Source organism: Abramis brama (assembly GCF_963993115.1).
Source record: "Abramis brama genome assembly, chromosome: 18".
In the NCBI taxonomy this organism is placed as follows: Eukaryota; Metazoa; Chordata; class Actinopteri; order Cypriniformes; family Leuciscidae; genus Abramis; species Abramis brama.
In genome coordinates, this window is record NC_139980.1 from 19,648,689 (window position 1) to 19,666,430 (window position 17,742).

Sequence of the window (17,742 nt, forward strand, 5' to 3'; positions counted from 1 at the left end):
TGTGAATAAATAAAAATATGAAATACTAAACTAAAAATAAACAATAAATAATGAATGACTGGAAAGGTCATTAAATAAATAAATTGAGTAAATTCAGTGGGATCGCTGAATAACATTTAGCTCTTAAAACATTCGGAGTTCTGAATCTTATTTTAATTATATTTATTTTACTTATTTTATTTCTCAGAATTGTGCGTTTATAAACTTGAGAAAGAAAAAAGAGTCAGAATTGAGACTTTTTTTAAAATAAATAAAAAATCATTCTCTTGCGGAAACAAGCTTTTACAGGACACTCCTAGTTTTTGCAAATTAAAATATATATATATATATATATATTTACAGCAGATGTACCAGAGAAACCTGTTGGCGTACATGTACGCCAACAGGTTTCTCTGGTACATCTGCTGTAAAGATTTTTTTTTATTATTCAAATAGAAAGGTTTCTGTCCCAAATCAGTCACTTATGAGGTTTTATCTGGTTAGTCAGCTCACTGGGGTTTGGAACAGAGCCACTGTGCGAATGAACATCCTGATAATCCTGCATTAAATTCAGAGCAGAGTTTGCCTATCTCAAGGCACTCTGGCCCTCGAGGTCCACTTTCCTGCAGAGTTTCGCTCCAATCCTGATCAAACTGACCTGAAACAAGCTAATCAAGGTCTTCAGGATCTCTAGAAAGCTACAGGCTGGAGAGTTCCATCAGGGTTGGAGTTGAAGTGGATCTCGATGGCCAGAGCGTTCAATATGGGCTGACACATGTATTATTAATACACGAGCAAAGACTGTTTCACTGTATGTAAATACTGTAGCTTTACATACGTATTGCTTTTTCGACAAAGGCTTTTCTCAGCTCAGTACTGAAATGGCTGGGCTAGTTTTTTAAACCCGAAGTCTGAATATGAAATGTTTTTTTTTTCTAAATTATACTTGTACATGTTTCTTGCAGACCTTTTGTGTGCACATTTGTAATGTGTGATTTTTTTATTACTATTATTAAAAGGCATGTTTTACATTCCTTAAGTTAAAAACTTAAGTTTTCTTTGTTGTTAAAGCTTGAAAATACTGTTATTACTGTTAAGATATATATGTTGATATACTCTGTTGTCAGTTTTGGCCATTGTAATTTATTTGTAAAAATATATGACTTAACTAAACAAACCTTGTGAAAATGATTTTGTTTTAATATTTAATAAAGACTGTGTTCTATAATATTTCCTGATAGCATGAAGGTCTTGCTAATCTTGATATCCTACATACAAAAAAAAAAAAAACATGTTTAAGCAGCAGCAATGCAACAAGATTACAGTGACCGCTGCTTTTACTGTCCAAACTAAAAGCAAAAATGCAGTGACAACACAATCAGATTATGCTTAAGGCCTGTTCACACCAAGAACGAGCTATAAAGATAACTTTAACGATAACTATAACGTCCACATTGGCAGATGATAATGTTCTGTTTATCTAAGTGTCATGCAGTTTTATCATCTGTCGCTTTAAATGCTCGAGCTTGTTAAAGCAGGATGGATTCTGATTGGCTGTCAATATGTTTTATGGAAGCTTGTTTCCGCCACAAAAGAAAAATTAAAAAAGTAATTGCGACTGACTTTTTATCTCAGAATTGTGTGATATAAAGTCGCAATTGCGAGTTATAAAGTCAGAATTGCGTGATATAAAGTCACAATTGCAAGAAATAAACTCACAATTCTGAGAAAAAAGTCAGTCTTTTTATAAAGTCAGAATTGTGTGATATAGGGGCCCTATTTTAAGGATCTAAGCGCACATCGCAAGTTCACTTAGGGCATGTCTGAATCCACTTTTGCTAGTTTAACGATGGGCATAGTCTAAAAGGGTTGTCCCTATTCTCTTAATGAGTAATTGTGTGTTTTGGGATTTACGTGCGTTAAACCAATCAGAGTCTCATTTCCCATTCCCTTTAAATGCCAGTTGCGCTCGCGCCATGGCAGATTCACTATTTACATGGAGGAATTTGATAGTGAAAAGACAGAACGCGTCTCCAAAACGCAAACGGAACTGCTCATGCACAAGGTAAAAGCGTGTGATTTGACCATCTACGGGACAAACCGGATTCCCCCATATCTTTATGTACACAATAATAATATTTTACATTGTAATCCTTTTATTTTTAATATTTGGCATGTCTGTGTGCTGCTGCGTGTTTAATAAGCCGAGTGTACGCGCGATGTGGACCCGCCTATAGGCGCACATTACTAACAAAAAATATTGACTTTAGACCAGGTTTCAGTTAGTCAATAGCGCAGTCTATTTCTGTTGCCTCAAAATAGCAACGCACCAACAATGCGCCTGAACACTCCTCGTTTTTAGACCAGCCCATGGGCGCAAATGCATCTGCTATTTAAACAACGTGGCGCAGGACGTGAAAATGATAACTACGTCGGGCTGAAACAAGCAAAAAACACATCGCACCGGGTGTATGATAGGGCCCATAAAGTCGCAATTGCAAAAAAAAAGTCTGAATTGTGACTTTATATCATGCAATTCTGACTTTCTATCTCGCAGTACTGAGAAAAGAAGTCGCAACTGAGAGATAAAAAGTCACAATTATCTTTTAAAATGTTTTATTCTGTGATGGAAACAAGCTTCCATAGTTTTTAGCGTTCATCAGCTGGAACAAAAAATGCTCTGAAAGTGATTCCAACGATATTGTTTATCTGTGTCGTTATCGTTAGCTGTGGTGTGGACTCTGTTATTCTTTAATATTTAGAATGATTTTTAAAACTACCGTATATACCCGACTATAAGACGACCCTGAATATAAGACGACCCCCCCATTTTCCAGACTTATTTTTGGGACAAAAAGAGATTTTTGTGGAAAAAATCTGGTTTTCAACATAAAATAATTTTATTTGAAAATTGCAGTGATAATTCATTCTCTCTCTTCCAGCGCGCGCGCGCACCTTTCTCTATCTCTCTCTCGCGCGCACCTCTCTCTCTCTCTCTCTCTCGCTCGCTCTGCGTCTCGTGCGCGCACCTCTCTCTCTCTCTCGCTCGCTCTCTCTGCGTCTCGCGCAATTCAGTTAAACACAGATATTATGTTGCTTCTCTAATTTTACATGCAAGTATAGCCGAAATCATTTGTCTTAATGGGTCGCGTTTCAGTCACTATTTCATATTTATTCCGTTGTTCTTTCTCCCTTTCCCCCCGTGATTTTGTCTATATCGCGAATATAAGAGGACCCCCCATTTTTCAGCCTATTTTTAGGACAAAAACCTCGTCTTATATTCGGGTATATACGGTATATTGTTATCGTATTGGTTATAGTTATCATCCTCGGTGTGAACATTGCCATGTTTTTAGAATGGAAAGAATCTCTAAACCTTTGACAGATAAGAGAAAAAAGCGGCTCTGTGAATTAGTTCTTTCTCACTCTTTCTTTCTGACTGGCAGAACCAACCTTGTTTTAAAAGTACAAGAGAGAGAGAGAAATGAAATGGCATGAAAAAAAACAACAAAAAAACATGCTCAACTGAGTCATAATTACGAGCCCTTTTCTCTAGTTTCCTTTGTTCAGGATTTTGGTGGGCGATGTTAATTGTGTACGTGGGCTTTGATAGCACATTTCTTTGTCTCTTAGATTGAAAAGAGGGATGGGACAAAGAACATTTGCATTCCCAGAAGTTGTACAAGAGCTTGGCTAAAGAACAGTGTTAAAGTTTTAGGTAAGCTTAGGTTTTAGTCTTTTGTTTTGTGTACATAAAATGCAGTTGTCTTTGCATTGTGGACAGCGATTTGCAGCAACAAAGTGACTGGAGGTCATTCAATTTCAATAAGAATTGCTTGCGGTGCCATGAATGAGTTAAGTTTGACTTTATGCAAATGAGCAGTGAAGTAAGTGGAGCTCATGGCAAGAAAAAGGAGAAGGTTATTGTAAGCGAAGGACTCAATTGTTTTGTCTCTTCAAATATACAGCAATATAATAAAAAAAGAGTGACAATAATCTGACCAACAATAGCATGTTCTGGCACCCTCTTAGTGTGAACGCAGAATAAAGAAGCGTATATAGACAATTAAATACAGTCAGTATGCAAAGAAATGCAAGAAAGAAGACCAATCGCAATTCACTATGCAAATACAAAAGTGAGGACATCCTTGATTAGATTTTTAATGGTGAACATTTAATCAATGTAAATCAATGGGAGGTCTTCAAACTTTCATCTTAAAAGTGAATTATTATTTTTTGTATTTTTAATCGTATTTTTCTGGCCGAGCTGTGATATAGACTAAACGCTAGTTAGAACAAAGTTACGTCAACGCATTAAATAATGCTGCGTGTTTCAAGGCACTTCAGGCCTTTAAGACATATAACCAGTTTAAATGGAAATGACCTCAAGGTGACTTTACAGCAGCTTTACCCATTAATAGAAACGGTACTTCCTTGAAAATAAATTCCAGCACAGCTTTACAACAACCATAATGAAATGACCCTTCACAATAGATAATGTTTTCAGTGAAGAACTACATAGGGCAATGTATCTGTTCAATAATACCTTACTCGCCTGTTGAGTAATAAAAGCACATCTCTGTGTCGCTTTTACAACATTTCAAATCCCTTAGTTCTCAACATCTCTGAAAAACCAAGCCAATGTTGATTCTTGTTTTATTACGAGCTCTGTCGCATTCTCTTTTACCAGCAGACTCTCCCGTGTTCTGGCGTTTTAAAAAAAAAACGGGTGATTACCCAGAGATTGGAGATTGAGCTGCTCCATGTCAAACTTTCTCTCGCGTTGTGACAACTAACCTCTGCCACTCCCACACCATACACGCATTGAAGTAGCCAGATCAACTTTTTACTATTTACTAATACAGATATGACGAGACGCATGGGTGAGTGACGCATGTATGCAGTTTCCCGCAAAAAACATCCTGTCAGGTCTTAAATCACTTAAAGGCTTACCATAGGGAATCAGGGTAAGACAAAAACACATTTTTGAAGAAGGATTGATTATGTATTGACTCATTTAAAGTTTGTTAATTTTGAACAAAAAAAGTGGAACTTTAGGTGGAAATCTCTCAAGCGGTTACAGTTTAATTAAACAGAAATATGTGGGCTGCTTTGCAAGCACGGTGATTCCACTTGACCTTTTTTTTCATGATACATTTGAAATGTGTTTCGAAATCTAACATGACTTAAGTGAAATGTCCAAGTATGCCTTTTCAGAAACATGAATAGAATACACATAGGAAATGGCAAAAATAAAATGGATGTTGAGGAAATGTCAAAAGCAGCCCAAGCTCCTGTTGCCACAGTAACATCTGTGTGGAGGACCATAAAGACGGCCCACCTCTCCAACACATCAACTGTGAATGAGACTCCATCCTTATCAACACAAGCAGCCAGAGGACGGGAGCAAACACTGATCTTTACGAGCGTGAGTGTACTGACGGAAGAGCGTGGGAAGTGTCTCAGATCCCAAGGCTGGACTTCCCCTGCCCTCTGTCTGCTCTGAAATGAACTGACAGATTGCTGAAGTAACCAAAGCAGACTCTGCCTCATTTCCACTCTCAAAACTATTCAGAGAGCCTGTCGTTGGGTTTCTCCGGTTTGCTTTTTAGCCTTGTCATTCTCTGAATCAGCTGGTTTGGATCTCATTCACAGTTCTTGGACCTTCTAGACTTTTAGACATGGCACAAGTTGCATCCAGAACTGGAGATATCGGAGGGAAAGTCTCAGTCCAGAGTCTGCCTCTGGTACAGTAAAAGTAGTAGTGGGAACTATGGGATTGGACACGGATGACCGTCTGCATGGAGCTCATGGGGAATGTGCTGCGCTCAGCCTGACGTCCACCCTGTGTCACGTTTAGGGCACCCCACTCTCCCACTACCTGGACGTCACACACGTGTGCTGACCACACATGTGTAGGTGTGTTGGCATATTCTGGCTGTAGCTGTCAAGACATACAGGTTAGTGAGATATTGTCTTTCTTTCTTTCTTTACTATAAACATACTTATACAGAGAGTAATTAGCTACTAGACAACATATATGGGAGACTATATATATATATATATATATATATATATATATATATATTCAGGGACCAGAATATCAGAGACTTAATTCTGCAGAGGAAACAGCGTCATTTCAGTTGGAGTAAGCATGATCTGGAAATGGACTGCTAATTTGCCATATTGATCACTATACACTGCCGGTCAAAAAGTTTGGTAGATTTTTTTATTGTTTTTGAAAGAAGTCTCTTCATTCGCACCGAGGCTGCATTTTATCAGTGATACAGTAAAAACAGTACCATTGTGAAAGATTATTACAATTTGAATTTTTTTTCCTAATTTGATATAATTTAAAATGTGATATTTTCCTGTGATAATATCATAATAGATCAAAGCTGAATTTTCAGCTTCATTACTCCAGTCTTCAGTGTCGCATGATCCTTCAGAAATCATTCTAATATGCCTATTATTATCAATGTTGAAAACAGATTTCGCTGTTTAATATTTTTGTGGAAACAGTGTTGCATTATTAACATGATTCTTTTATAAATAGAAAATTCAAAAGAACAGCACTTATTTGAAAAATAAATCTTTTGTATATAAAACAGTAAATGTCTTTTGATCAATTTAATGCATCCTTCCTGAAAAAAAGTCTATTATTTTATATAAAAATCTAATTACTTAGACTTTTGAATGGTAGTGTATCATGGTTTCCAAAAGAAAATGTTTTCAACATTGATAATAATAATAAATGTTTCTTGAGCAGTAAATCATCATATTATAATGATTTCTGAAGGATCATGTGACACTGAAGACTGGAGTAATGATGCTGAAAATTCAGCTTTGCATCACAGGAATAAATTACATTTTAAACATGTTGAAATATTTCACATTATTACTGTTTTTACTGCATTTTCAATCAAATAAATGCAGCCTTGGTGAGCATAAGAGACTTTTATCAAAAACTTTTGGCAGGTAGTGTAAAGCTGCTTAGTTTGAAAATGAGTATGCAGGGCTTCATGAATCATTACACCATTAATAATGGACAATGCACTTATTTGCCTGCAAAGCTAATTTGACCGTGCCTTTAGTGAAAGTATTTTGAGTTGAGCTAGTAAGCTACCTAGAAATGCTAATCTACAACCTCGTAGAATTGCACTACAAATTACGCAAACCACCTTAGCAACCACAATGACGTTAAAAACGAATCCAAAACCTTAACAAAAGCATTGCGACACACAAAAATCTACTCAAAACACTTCGTAACTGCACCACAACATGCTAAAAAATTACTCAGGGTATGTACGTTTACACGACAATGATGCACTAATAACGTTTTCGTGTACAGCTGACATCGTTGTCAAAACGATCCCCGTTCACACGGATCCGTGAAAACGACTAAAACCGCTGTATTATTCATGCCAGGCCAGTAGTTGGCGATGTCACTTTGCAAAGAAACACTGCAGACTGAACACGTATTTTTATACAGTATTGTTTTAAAAAACGTGCACTTTGAAACCTGTTATCAAAAGCTTGCGTTTTCAGGCCCAAAAAACGCAGTTGTCGCGTAAACGAATGGCCAAAACACATGCAAAGTTTTCCATTTTTAGATAAAAAACGGTGTAAATGCAACCACACAGCTGTGTGCGACAAACCACTCAGAAGACCATTTCTACAACACATCTGCGCACTAAAAAGCACTGTGAACATGGTAGCAACTGCACAGTGGGCGTGATAAAGAGAACACCTTGCATCGGCACAAGATTGTGTTAAAAAACCACTCAAAACACTTAAGCAACCAGCCAACCACATAGCAACATGTTAAAAAAAAAACACTCAGAACACCTTAGCAACCATAAGCAATGTGCTAGAAACCCACTCAGATCAACACCTTGCATTGTGGTGGCAGTTCTCTCTCAAGCAGCACTCACATTCTCTTCAGAAAATGCAGAAATCAAATATAAATCTACAAAGAAAAATTGAAATGGTTATTGGAGTCATTCATTTTTAATCGCTAGAATGATTTTGAGTTTGTCAGATGTCTTAATTATCACCGCCTCAAAGACATTTTTCTGAATTTTAGACAACACCACTTGCTGATCAGGAAAACAATGCTGCTTGTGATGTGACGGTAGGTGACAGCGAGAGAGTGGTTTCAGTGATGGTGCAGGGTTGTGCTGGAACAAGCAGCTCTCATTGTTTGCTGACAGATATACAGTCTCTGTCTGTGCCACTGATCTGTGGACCACGCTATTTTCTAGATCCCTTTTCATTACTGACCCTGTTCACCTTAGATTTCAAGATGTTTGAAAGCTCTAATAAACTGTATTGTGCATTATTTTAACAGACAAACTGTATTTTGCATTATTTTTATGAAAATAAAATATTTACAAACTAAAATAAATAAATATTATATACGTGACCCTGGACCACAAAACCAGTCTTATGGGTAATTTTATTAAAATTGAAATTTATACATCATCTGAAAGCTGAATACATAATCTTACCATTGATGTATGGTTTGTTAGGATAGGACAACATTTGGCCGAGATACAACTATTTGAAAATCTGGAATAATAAGAAAATTTTGAGAATTTTGAAATATTGAGAAAATATTGAGAAAATATTTGAAATTGAGAAAATCGCCTTTAAAGTTGTCCATTTCTATTGGCGATTGTGCTGCATCCACTCACAAAAATATATCTTTTTATATATTTAAGGTGGGAAATTTACAAAATATCTTCATGGAACATGATCTTTACTTAATATCCTAATGATTTTTGGCATAAAAGAAAAATCGATAATTTTGACCCATACAATGTTTTGTTGGCTATTGCCACAAATATACCCCTGCGACTTAAGACTGGTTTTGTAATCCAGGGTCACATATAGAAGAAAAATAGATTAAGTAGGGTTTTTTTTCCTTTGTGTATTGGTGTGAACTGTAGGTCATCATACTTTTTTTTTTTTCAACATTCATGATAATAACAAATGTTACTTGAGCATCAAATCATCATATTAGAATGATTTCTGAAGGATCATGTGACACTGAAGACTGGAGTAATGATGCTGAAAATTCTGCTTTGATCACAGGAATAAATTACATGTTAATATAATATATTCAAATAGAAAAGAGTTATTTTAACTTGTAATAATTCTTCACAATATTACTGTTTTTTTTTGTATATTTAATCAAATAAATGCAGCCTTGGTGAAGAGACTTTAAAATCATTAAAAAAATCTTTTTACAAAAAAGTGTGTAAATATTGTGATGTATTTCCTCATATACAGTATTTGTTTTGGTGGCTTATGCAAGGAATATTTCACAATGTGTCGCCACCTGGATAGAAAATAAAAATGTTATGTATGCTAGATAAACTTCTGATATAAATTTGTTACTGAGACAGATTATAAACCATGTAATCTCTACTCACCAAAGCCATTTTACTTACTTTAATGTTCGTACTTTAACATCTGAATAATAATAAGAAGAAGTTTTATAGTCCATATTCTCCATCTTTTTCCATTAACCATTTCATTTAGTTTCTTCACTGTTACACGTTTAGTTGAAACTTCAACGTCATGTCAAATCATAGTTTATATTACAGATTATACGATGACCAAGTGAGCTGTGGTGAGTGAAAAAACATCCCTCTGAGAAAAGTGAATTTCCATTTTATTTTCCCACGCCCTACAAACATCCAGAGGCTAAACATGCCGCTAGTACACATGCTCAGTCCTGGGACTCAAGCCTCTCCTGACCAAAGAGACTATAAACATTTCTAAACTAACCATAGCAAGGCACTTTTATTTCTAAAACACGTTTAAAACAGCCACTGCAGACCAAAGTGCTGTAAAATCAAACACAATTAGACAATAAAATACATAAATTGACAAGATAATACACAAATTAATGTAACTGTTAAAAACCCCCAGTGGTGAAAATAAAGCTTTTCATGTTGTTTATATGTCTATGTGGTGTTTTTAATATGCTTTAAGACAAACCATGTGCAAAGTCATAAGTCAACAACACCATTGCTGAATATTTTCTCCTTAAAACTGCAGTGAAAAAAAAAAAAAAGCGGTTTGAAATCACTGATGCAAGTTCCAAATCTGTATGAATTTCTTTCTTGAACACAAAAGAAGATATTTTGAAGAACATGGGTAAACAAACAGTTGATGGGACCCAACTCAAAAAATACTATGGAAGTCAATGGGGACCAGCAACTGTTTGCTCACCAACATTCTTCAAAATATCTTCTTTTGTGTTCAACAGAAGAAAGAAATTCATACAGGTTTTTAAGTAAATTATGACAGAATTTACATTTCTGGGTGAACTATCCCTTTAAGTACAGTAACAAAGTAAATGGTATGTTATTACTGTCCACCACTGAATACTATGAGAACATTTTTAAATGCAGGTCAGCATAACATTATAATTGGCTTATAAAGTTAGAATACTATGTCCTGTGTACATTGTATACGTCTCTCAGATGTGAGGAATCAGACAAACTATACACTGACACACACACTTGGTAGCATGAACATAATAAATGTGTTGTTTTGAGGGTTAATACAGTCAAGACCATACATTACAATCATATGATTTATATAATACTGTAGTGGATTGTAGTCAAGACTCATCTACATGATTTGTATCTGTCCACATACAGCAATATATATATATATATATATGATATAGCCATTCCTGCATTAATAATCATTAATCTTGTTCAAAATATGATGTATTATGCACTGCTGCAATTTACATACAAACACATTCCTCGGCATTATGTCACAATTGTTATCAAATGTTAGCAATAAAACTGATTCATTGTCCAAATAGAATGATCTCTCTCTCTCTCTCTCTCTCTCTCTCTCTCTCTCTCATTCTCTCTCCTTTTTTACAGGCAATACATCTCATTGTTATCAGATCTTCAAAAGCCATGGCCAGTCGCGCAGCCCACCAATAACACTAGAGAATCCAGCAGTAAGAACGCCTACTAGTAAATAAAAATGCAGCAATGACCTCCAGTGATAAAACTGCTGTTTGCTGTTTAAACATTTTTTTGTATTGTAGGTTCTTTGAAGAACTGTCTTTGTCCATTTAGCAGCTTTCTCTTAGCGTGGTTGAGTGACAGAGAATACGTTTTTATTTTTATTTTTTTTGTAGCAGTCCTGTAAGAAATTTCCTCCTTTGCTACTTATCAAAAATGACCCAAATCAGCAACCCATTTCTACTGAACTGTGTGATAGTGCTGCCATAGATAATTGCCTGCCACATGTAATAGGAATTGATTTTCTGCAGAAAATCATGCATTATCATTTTCATCACCTCTTCTTGCATATTACCTGAAATGACATTCCCTTTACCCTGTGTTTTCTGACTGACCTTCAAGCGTCCAGCCTACAGTGATTACTGATCACATGCTGAAATATCCAGTCACTCACAATCAGGAACGTATGGGGGTTCTTTCATAGGACACTGAAAAGCTTTGAGACAAATGCTGTGTTGCCAAGGAGATGTTATTTGAAAAGAAGGAGGCAGTTTTACAGTAGTTTTTGCCTGTTTTTTTCTTTTTTTTTCTTTCAGTAATTCTTTTTTCATTCTCTTTTCTTCAGCAGCTAGAAGAAATCTCTTCAGAACAGCTTGACGCATATATTGCGCACCAGTGAAAGGGTAAGTAAGGGGTTTTGTCTGTTCTGAGATACATGAAACAGAACGTACTCTCACAATGCACTTCTCTTGATCAATTCATGAGATTCAAGGACAACAAAAGATAAGGGTAATTTTCATTCCCTTTCTAATTTCCAAGCTGTCAAATGGTTTGCACAGATAAGGGAAAAAATCAATTAACTCCAACAAAACAGCCACCCCTGCCCAGATAATTGGCTAAATTTCTACCTCACAGCGGTCATGTGCCATTTTTATGTATTCTTGTAACAGCATAACCCATGCCAAAGGGTGTTTCTGCAGCAGTGAAGTCAAAAAACAATTAGCCTTTCAACACACACTACAGTCACTTCCCCCCAAAACGCTCACTGGTTCACTTAAAACATAAATGTCCCAAATAAGGATAGGGTGGGACAAAAAATTGCAGCTTTCCCTTCCACTCATCAGACCCCGTGCCTCATCTGTCAGACCGTCACGCTTGTTCGCTCAGTTCAATTCTCATTCCGTTTTTATCGCAGCCTAGCGGAGCCGGTGCGGAGGAATTATCTGCTGTCAGCTCCTGCGCCGGGCTGATAGGGAAACGCAGCGCAACGAGGGCCACTGCAAGGTGAGAGGGACGGCCGCAGGGGGAAGGGAACCAAAAGTCCGGGACCGATGATGCCGTCCTCCACTATGCAGATGTTTGCCTTCATTCTGGCGTTACTGGGGGTCCTGAGTGCCACGGTGGCCACACTGCTACCCAACTGGAAGGTGAGTGCGGATGTGGGCAACAATATCATGACTGCCATCTCGCAGATGCAGGGACTGTGGATGGACTGCACCTGGTACAGCACCGGAGTCTTCAGCTGCTCGCTTAAGTACTCGGTCCTGGCATTGCCGGCTTATCTTCAGACCGCACGCACCACTATGGTGCTCTCCTGCATGATGGCGACAATGGGACTCTGCTTGGCCGCCCTAGGGCTGAAATGTACTCGATGGGGTGGCAGTTATCGCTCTAAGGGACACACGGCTATTTCCGCAGGGGCTTGTTTCATCGTAGCAGGGGTCCTGTGTCTGGTGCCTGCATCCTGGTTCACCAATGAGGTCATCACTACGTTTATGGACTCCAAAGTGCCCAAGAGCAGCAAGTACGAGCCAGGGGCAGCGGTGTACGTGGCGTTCGTCTCGGCAGGATTCCTTTTAGCTGCAGGCGTGATCTTCTGCTTATCGTGTCCTGGAAGGAGAGGCGGTACATTGGATTCGGGCTCGTCCCACCCAGACAAGCCAAAACAGCAGAAGCTGCGCCAGGAGCAGCCGAGCCGTGACCAACAGAAACAGCAGCACTGCGAACAACAGAGTCAGACTGAACCGCCGGAACGAGAGCAGTCGCATCGACTCCAAGAAAAGCTACAAGCGGACGATCGTCAGCAAGAGAAGTCGGTGCCGGACAGATTGATCCTGGAGAAGGACAAGCAGTACCAGTCTCCATCTCGAACCCGAATTCAAGATCCCAAGGCCGTCTATAGTCTGCACGACTACGTGTAAACAACTGTCATCGACTCCAGGAGCATGAGTATTTAGGGCGTTCTTGATTCTCAGACTGCCTTTCTTTGTGAGCGGCGAAAAGAGGAGGGGAAAAGCAGTGGAGCAGCAGGAGGAATAATGACTTTGATGCTGTTATCAACCCTTCTCATCTGTGCTTTCACTTACAGCAAGCAAAACACTGGAGGTATTTCCAAAGCCCCCGGAACAGACAAACTAAGGATTGTGAATCTTCGGTTACATGGTTTTAACTGCAACGGCAAGTAAAAAGGGGGGCCAAATAGTGACGCATCATAAAAATGCAACATAAGAAAAGTATCATGAAGATACTAATGCAAGGACAGTTCTGAAGGTGCATTTGCTTACTAAAGGTTTGAACAAATACAGTTATTGCTGCCCTATCATTTCATTACCATGTCAAAGTAAAACGCAAACTCTCGAGAGTCAATTTTATCAGCCTTTTGGTGGCTGGAACCATGTGTGATAAGCAAGTTTTAATTCAGAAGCTTGTAGATGATTAATTAGGCAGTATGTGCATGCTGTTTGTAGATAATGCTGTTAATAATGCTGCAAACAGATAATCAAGCTTGCACCTGAGGATGTTCACAACATCAGCTGTCCATTAAATGGTGCGTGTCCTTCAGAAAAGGGATTTTGACATGTCCAGTCCATATTTTTCAAAGAATGGGGGGGAGGCACAGCAGCAGAGATCAGTTGAGGTAATGATGCTCTTTGCTTTTCCATTAGGTTCGCTACGGATGGGTGCACGCTGCTCATTTATTGCGAGCAGACACACACACACACACACACACACACACATAAGCTTTCCTTCCCTCACTCGTACTCTTGCTAGAAGGGTAATGGGGGCTTGCACCCAATCATCATGATGCTGTGCGCCAGTGTGTCGTGCCTGCAGGAAGTGCAGTTGGTCCTGTTCTAGGGCAAACAGGACGCAGTAACACACTGTTCACACTTTTGTCGAAAAGCAGAACCAAGGTGTCGGAAATCTCAGCGGTGGCTTCAGACTCCCCCGCTGGGCAACAATTACACCTTTGGTCTACGTCTCAATTCGAACCATCCACAGTATTTTCTGATTGCTATGTTGTTTTCACTTAAAGTCAAGCCATTGAATATATTTTCAAAGAGTCAGTGGCAATGTGCAATATAATGTACAATATTTGACTGAAGCTAATGCTAAGTGTCATTGTCTCTGCTGTTTCTGTCATAACAATGGTCAAGGGCTCCTAATATCTCCAGAGAGACGCCACTGCTTTTCATTTCAATCTCACATATAAGTATAGGCTACATACTGTTCTTTGTGTTTGATTCGCATGTAGAGAATGCTTTAGAAACTGATGCAAAGGCTGAGAGTGACAATGAATTTGAACAGATGTCATTATGTGGCAATCAGAGGTCACGTTAGACTTCCGTATTCATTTTGAGGACATGGTTGTAAAAATTCCATCATAATTATTATCTGTCATTTTAATTTTCATATTTTAATGATAAAAAGGCACTTAATAGGCTCTGTTTTGTCCACATTTTCATTTTTATTCACGAACTTACAGGACAAATTATGCATTTATTTATTTATGAAGAGAAAGTTGAGCACAGACCTTATAGGTCACTTTTCAGGTTTCATCATGAATGTTTGTCCAACAAATCACAATAATCTTTGTGCTTTGTTACTTTTGATATGAAACAAAGTCTCAGCTTTCAAATTCTGTCCATTTTATCACAAAATTCAAACAATAAATTCCGTTTTGGCGCTCTTTAATGTGACACGAGGGATCACTGCAGCTCCTGAGTTCAAGCGAAGCGGAGCGCGTGTGAACGCGATCAATTCCTTTCTCTTTACTACGTTACAGAACGAAATAAACATGCATGAACATCAAACAATGTATGTTGAAATATGCAGTCAAACTTACCGAAATTCGTATCTCTCATAATCGCTCAATCAGTGTTTCAACCACAGAAAGACTGTAAACAATCATGTCAGAAAAGTAATTCGTTGACCATTAACTTGATAGTCAGCAAGAGTGCACTCGCCACCAAGTGTACAGAGGTGAGAATTATAGTTACATGTTCCAATACATCAGCCTCAGTGTAAAGGTCCTTCCTTGCACACCGAGTCCAAAATTTTCGCATGCGTTTTTTCGTATTCGTGAATATTCGTGATTCGGTGGCTCTGAATTGTCAAAACACCATTCAAAATGCTTGCTACGGATGCGAAAAACGCAGAAAGTCGAACCTGATCGGAAGGTTTTTTTTTTATGACGGACGAAAGTTTCGGAGGCAGTGTGCAAGCGTGATTGACATAACTTGAGGTCGTATTTATATTTTAACGTGCGAAAATTTCGGACTCAGTGTGCAAGGGCCTTAGGCCCCATCCACACTACTGCATTTTCGTTTAGACGGAAGACCTACGTTTGCACCTCCCGTCCGGACTAAAACGGCAAAAAAGACCTAAAACGGAGAAGTTTAGAAACGCTGCCGACCCCATTTTGCGTTTTGAAACTCCGGAGGGCGTTTTAGTGAAGACGGGTCAAAACGGAGGACTTTAGAAACGATGACGCAGAGGCTCATGCTCGGCTCTATGATTGGGTGTCATCAGTCATGGAGTATACACAGGTAATATTCAGTACCAGTAAACTCCACCTGCTGGAACAGTTTCTTACAGTAAGAAACTGCCGCGTCTCAGGCGCGGTAAACGCGTGCATGCTAGAAATAGAACCGACGCCTATTTTTCATGCGACACGCAACCGTGTTGGAAGCGTTTCCAGGCAAAATAGAATAGGAAAAGATGTTTATATGTCATTTTGACACAAATACATTTTAATGAATGACATTTTGATGTTTGAAAGCATTTTTTTTACAGTCTATGTTTGAAAGTGTCTAGGTTTACACCGGCACGCGCATGCCCAGTGTTGGTGAATGGTCACGTGATCCGCGTTTTCAGTCGTTTTAATGTGGACGGAGATCAATTCTAATACGCAGCTAAAACGCTGGTGTGGACGGAGATCGTATTCGTTTTAATTCTCCGTTTCTAAACTAAAACGCAGTAGTGTGGATGGGGCCTAAATCTGTCAAAATGATGGACGGCTTTCAGATTTTTCTGTCACTGATAAAAAAACTTACGTCAATGACAGTTAACGCGACCTCTGGTGCCAATGAACCATGTTTTGCTTATAGTCTTGATATCGTCACTGAGGTCCAAAAATCTGAGACCACTGGTGAAATTGAAAATGCTGCTATTTTGCATTATTGCTGCTATTTGCATCATAATATATTTTTCATAATAAATTATGTTATCAGCATAACAATTTAAATGAAAATCTTCTTTTTTTTTCTTACATCTTGATTTTCAGATTTGAATGACAAAAAAAAAAAAAAAAATCCCAGATATCCATTATGGTCTCAGACCTTTAGAACACACTGTAAACAGTAGGTTACGTCACTGCAGTCGAATGTGCCTGAAATCCAGTTACTGTCATGCGACACACATGAGTTTTTATATATAACTGTTGCATAAATACCTCATTCTTTGCTACATTTGTAATTGCTCTCTAGCTTATTATTTTAATATGTGAATATTATTATTATTTTTTTGAAGGTGTGTATAGAACGGGATTGTGATTCTTGTGATGTTTAATCTAACGCAACATTTATAATTTTAATTTACCTAATTTACGTTATTTTATGTACCCTTAAAGAATTTCATTATATGAAGCATACATAGCAGAGTTCGTTTATATATTTTCTATTATAGCAAATAATGAAATATATTGATGTTATGATGAACCAGACAGTCCAGTGTCTGATATGGGTCACGTTTAAAAGATCAAATTCGGAGCTGGGTTCTTGTGGTGTGAATGCTACCACACGTACTGTACATTACATTTGAGAGACAATGATGGACAAATACTTATATTTGAATAAAAACTCTTCTTCTATTATGACACAGCAAATGTTGACTATATAAGACCCATTTGCCATAACATTATGTAGGCACAACAAACTGCTTTATTTAATTGCATTTGTCATTTTGAATTCTCCATTTTGACTTGACAAAATAAGGGCTTTGTTTAGTCTATTTATAAACTGATGTGTGGCCAGTTATCATGAGGAATCAAATCCAATTAAAGCACATGTACAGCAGAACTTGTACGTTTGATTTTGTCATGTACCGAATCCAGAAAACACAGCAAGTGCAACACCTTCTATTCTCTCATTTATGAGCTAATGCTAACATCAACTGGCTCTCCTATTTCACATCATTCCCTCTTTGTTGTGAGCTTGTGATCTGACTGCAAATGCCTCCTCATAATAGGTGTGTGTGTGTGTGTGTGTGTGTGTGTGTGTGTGTGTGTGTGTGTGTGTGTGTGTGTGTGTGTGTGTGTGTGTGTGTGTTACGAGGTGTCTTGGTTGGCTGCTTTGGCCAGGAGTCATGCCGGTCCAGATGATAATCTGCATACTCCTCTGTGAGTGAATCCAAGCATCAAATAAGCTCCATTTACACAGCTGACTGCCCGTCACACAGTGTGACCACTTCATGATAAATCCAG

General features: G+C 38.1%; 1 protein-coding gene across 2 annotated transcripts; it reads left to right on the forward strand.

The window, feature by feature from the left end:
- The first annotated feature begins 5,603 nt into the window (after positions 1 to 5,603).
- Positions 5,604 to 17,330, forward strand: cldn20 (claudin 20). 2 transcript variants are annotated; one of them, XM_084090480.1, is made up of 4 exons: positions 5,604 to 5,939; positions 10,893 to 10,972; positions 11,605 to 11,662; positions 12,175 to 17,330. In XM_084090480.1, the coding sequence occupies exon 4, from the start codon at positions 12,311 to 12,313 to the stop codon at positions 13,178 to 13,180; it is 870 nt and encodes a 289-aa protein (XP_083946606.1). In that variant the 5' UTR covers positions 5,604 to 5,939; positions 10,893 to 10,972; positions 11,605 to 11,662; positions 12,175 to 12,310; the 3' UTR covers positions 13,181 to 17,330. The 2 variants fall into 2 exon arrangements, with proteins under 2 accessions (XP_083946606.1, XP_083946605.1); XM_084090479.1 differs by having other exon boundaries at positions 10,893 to 17,330.
- Positions 17,331 to 17,742: the final 412 nt, after the last annotated feature.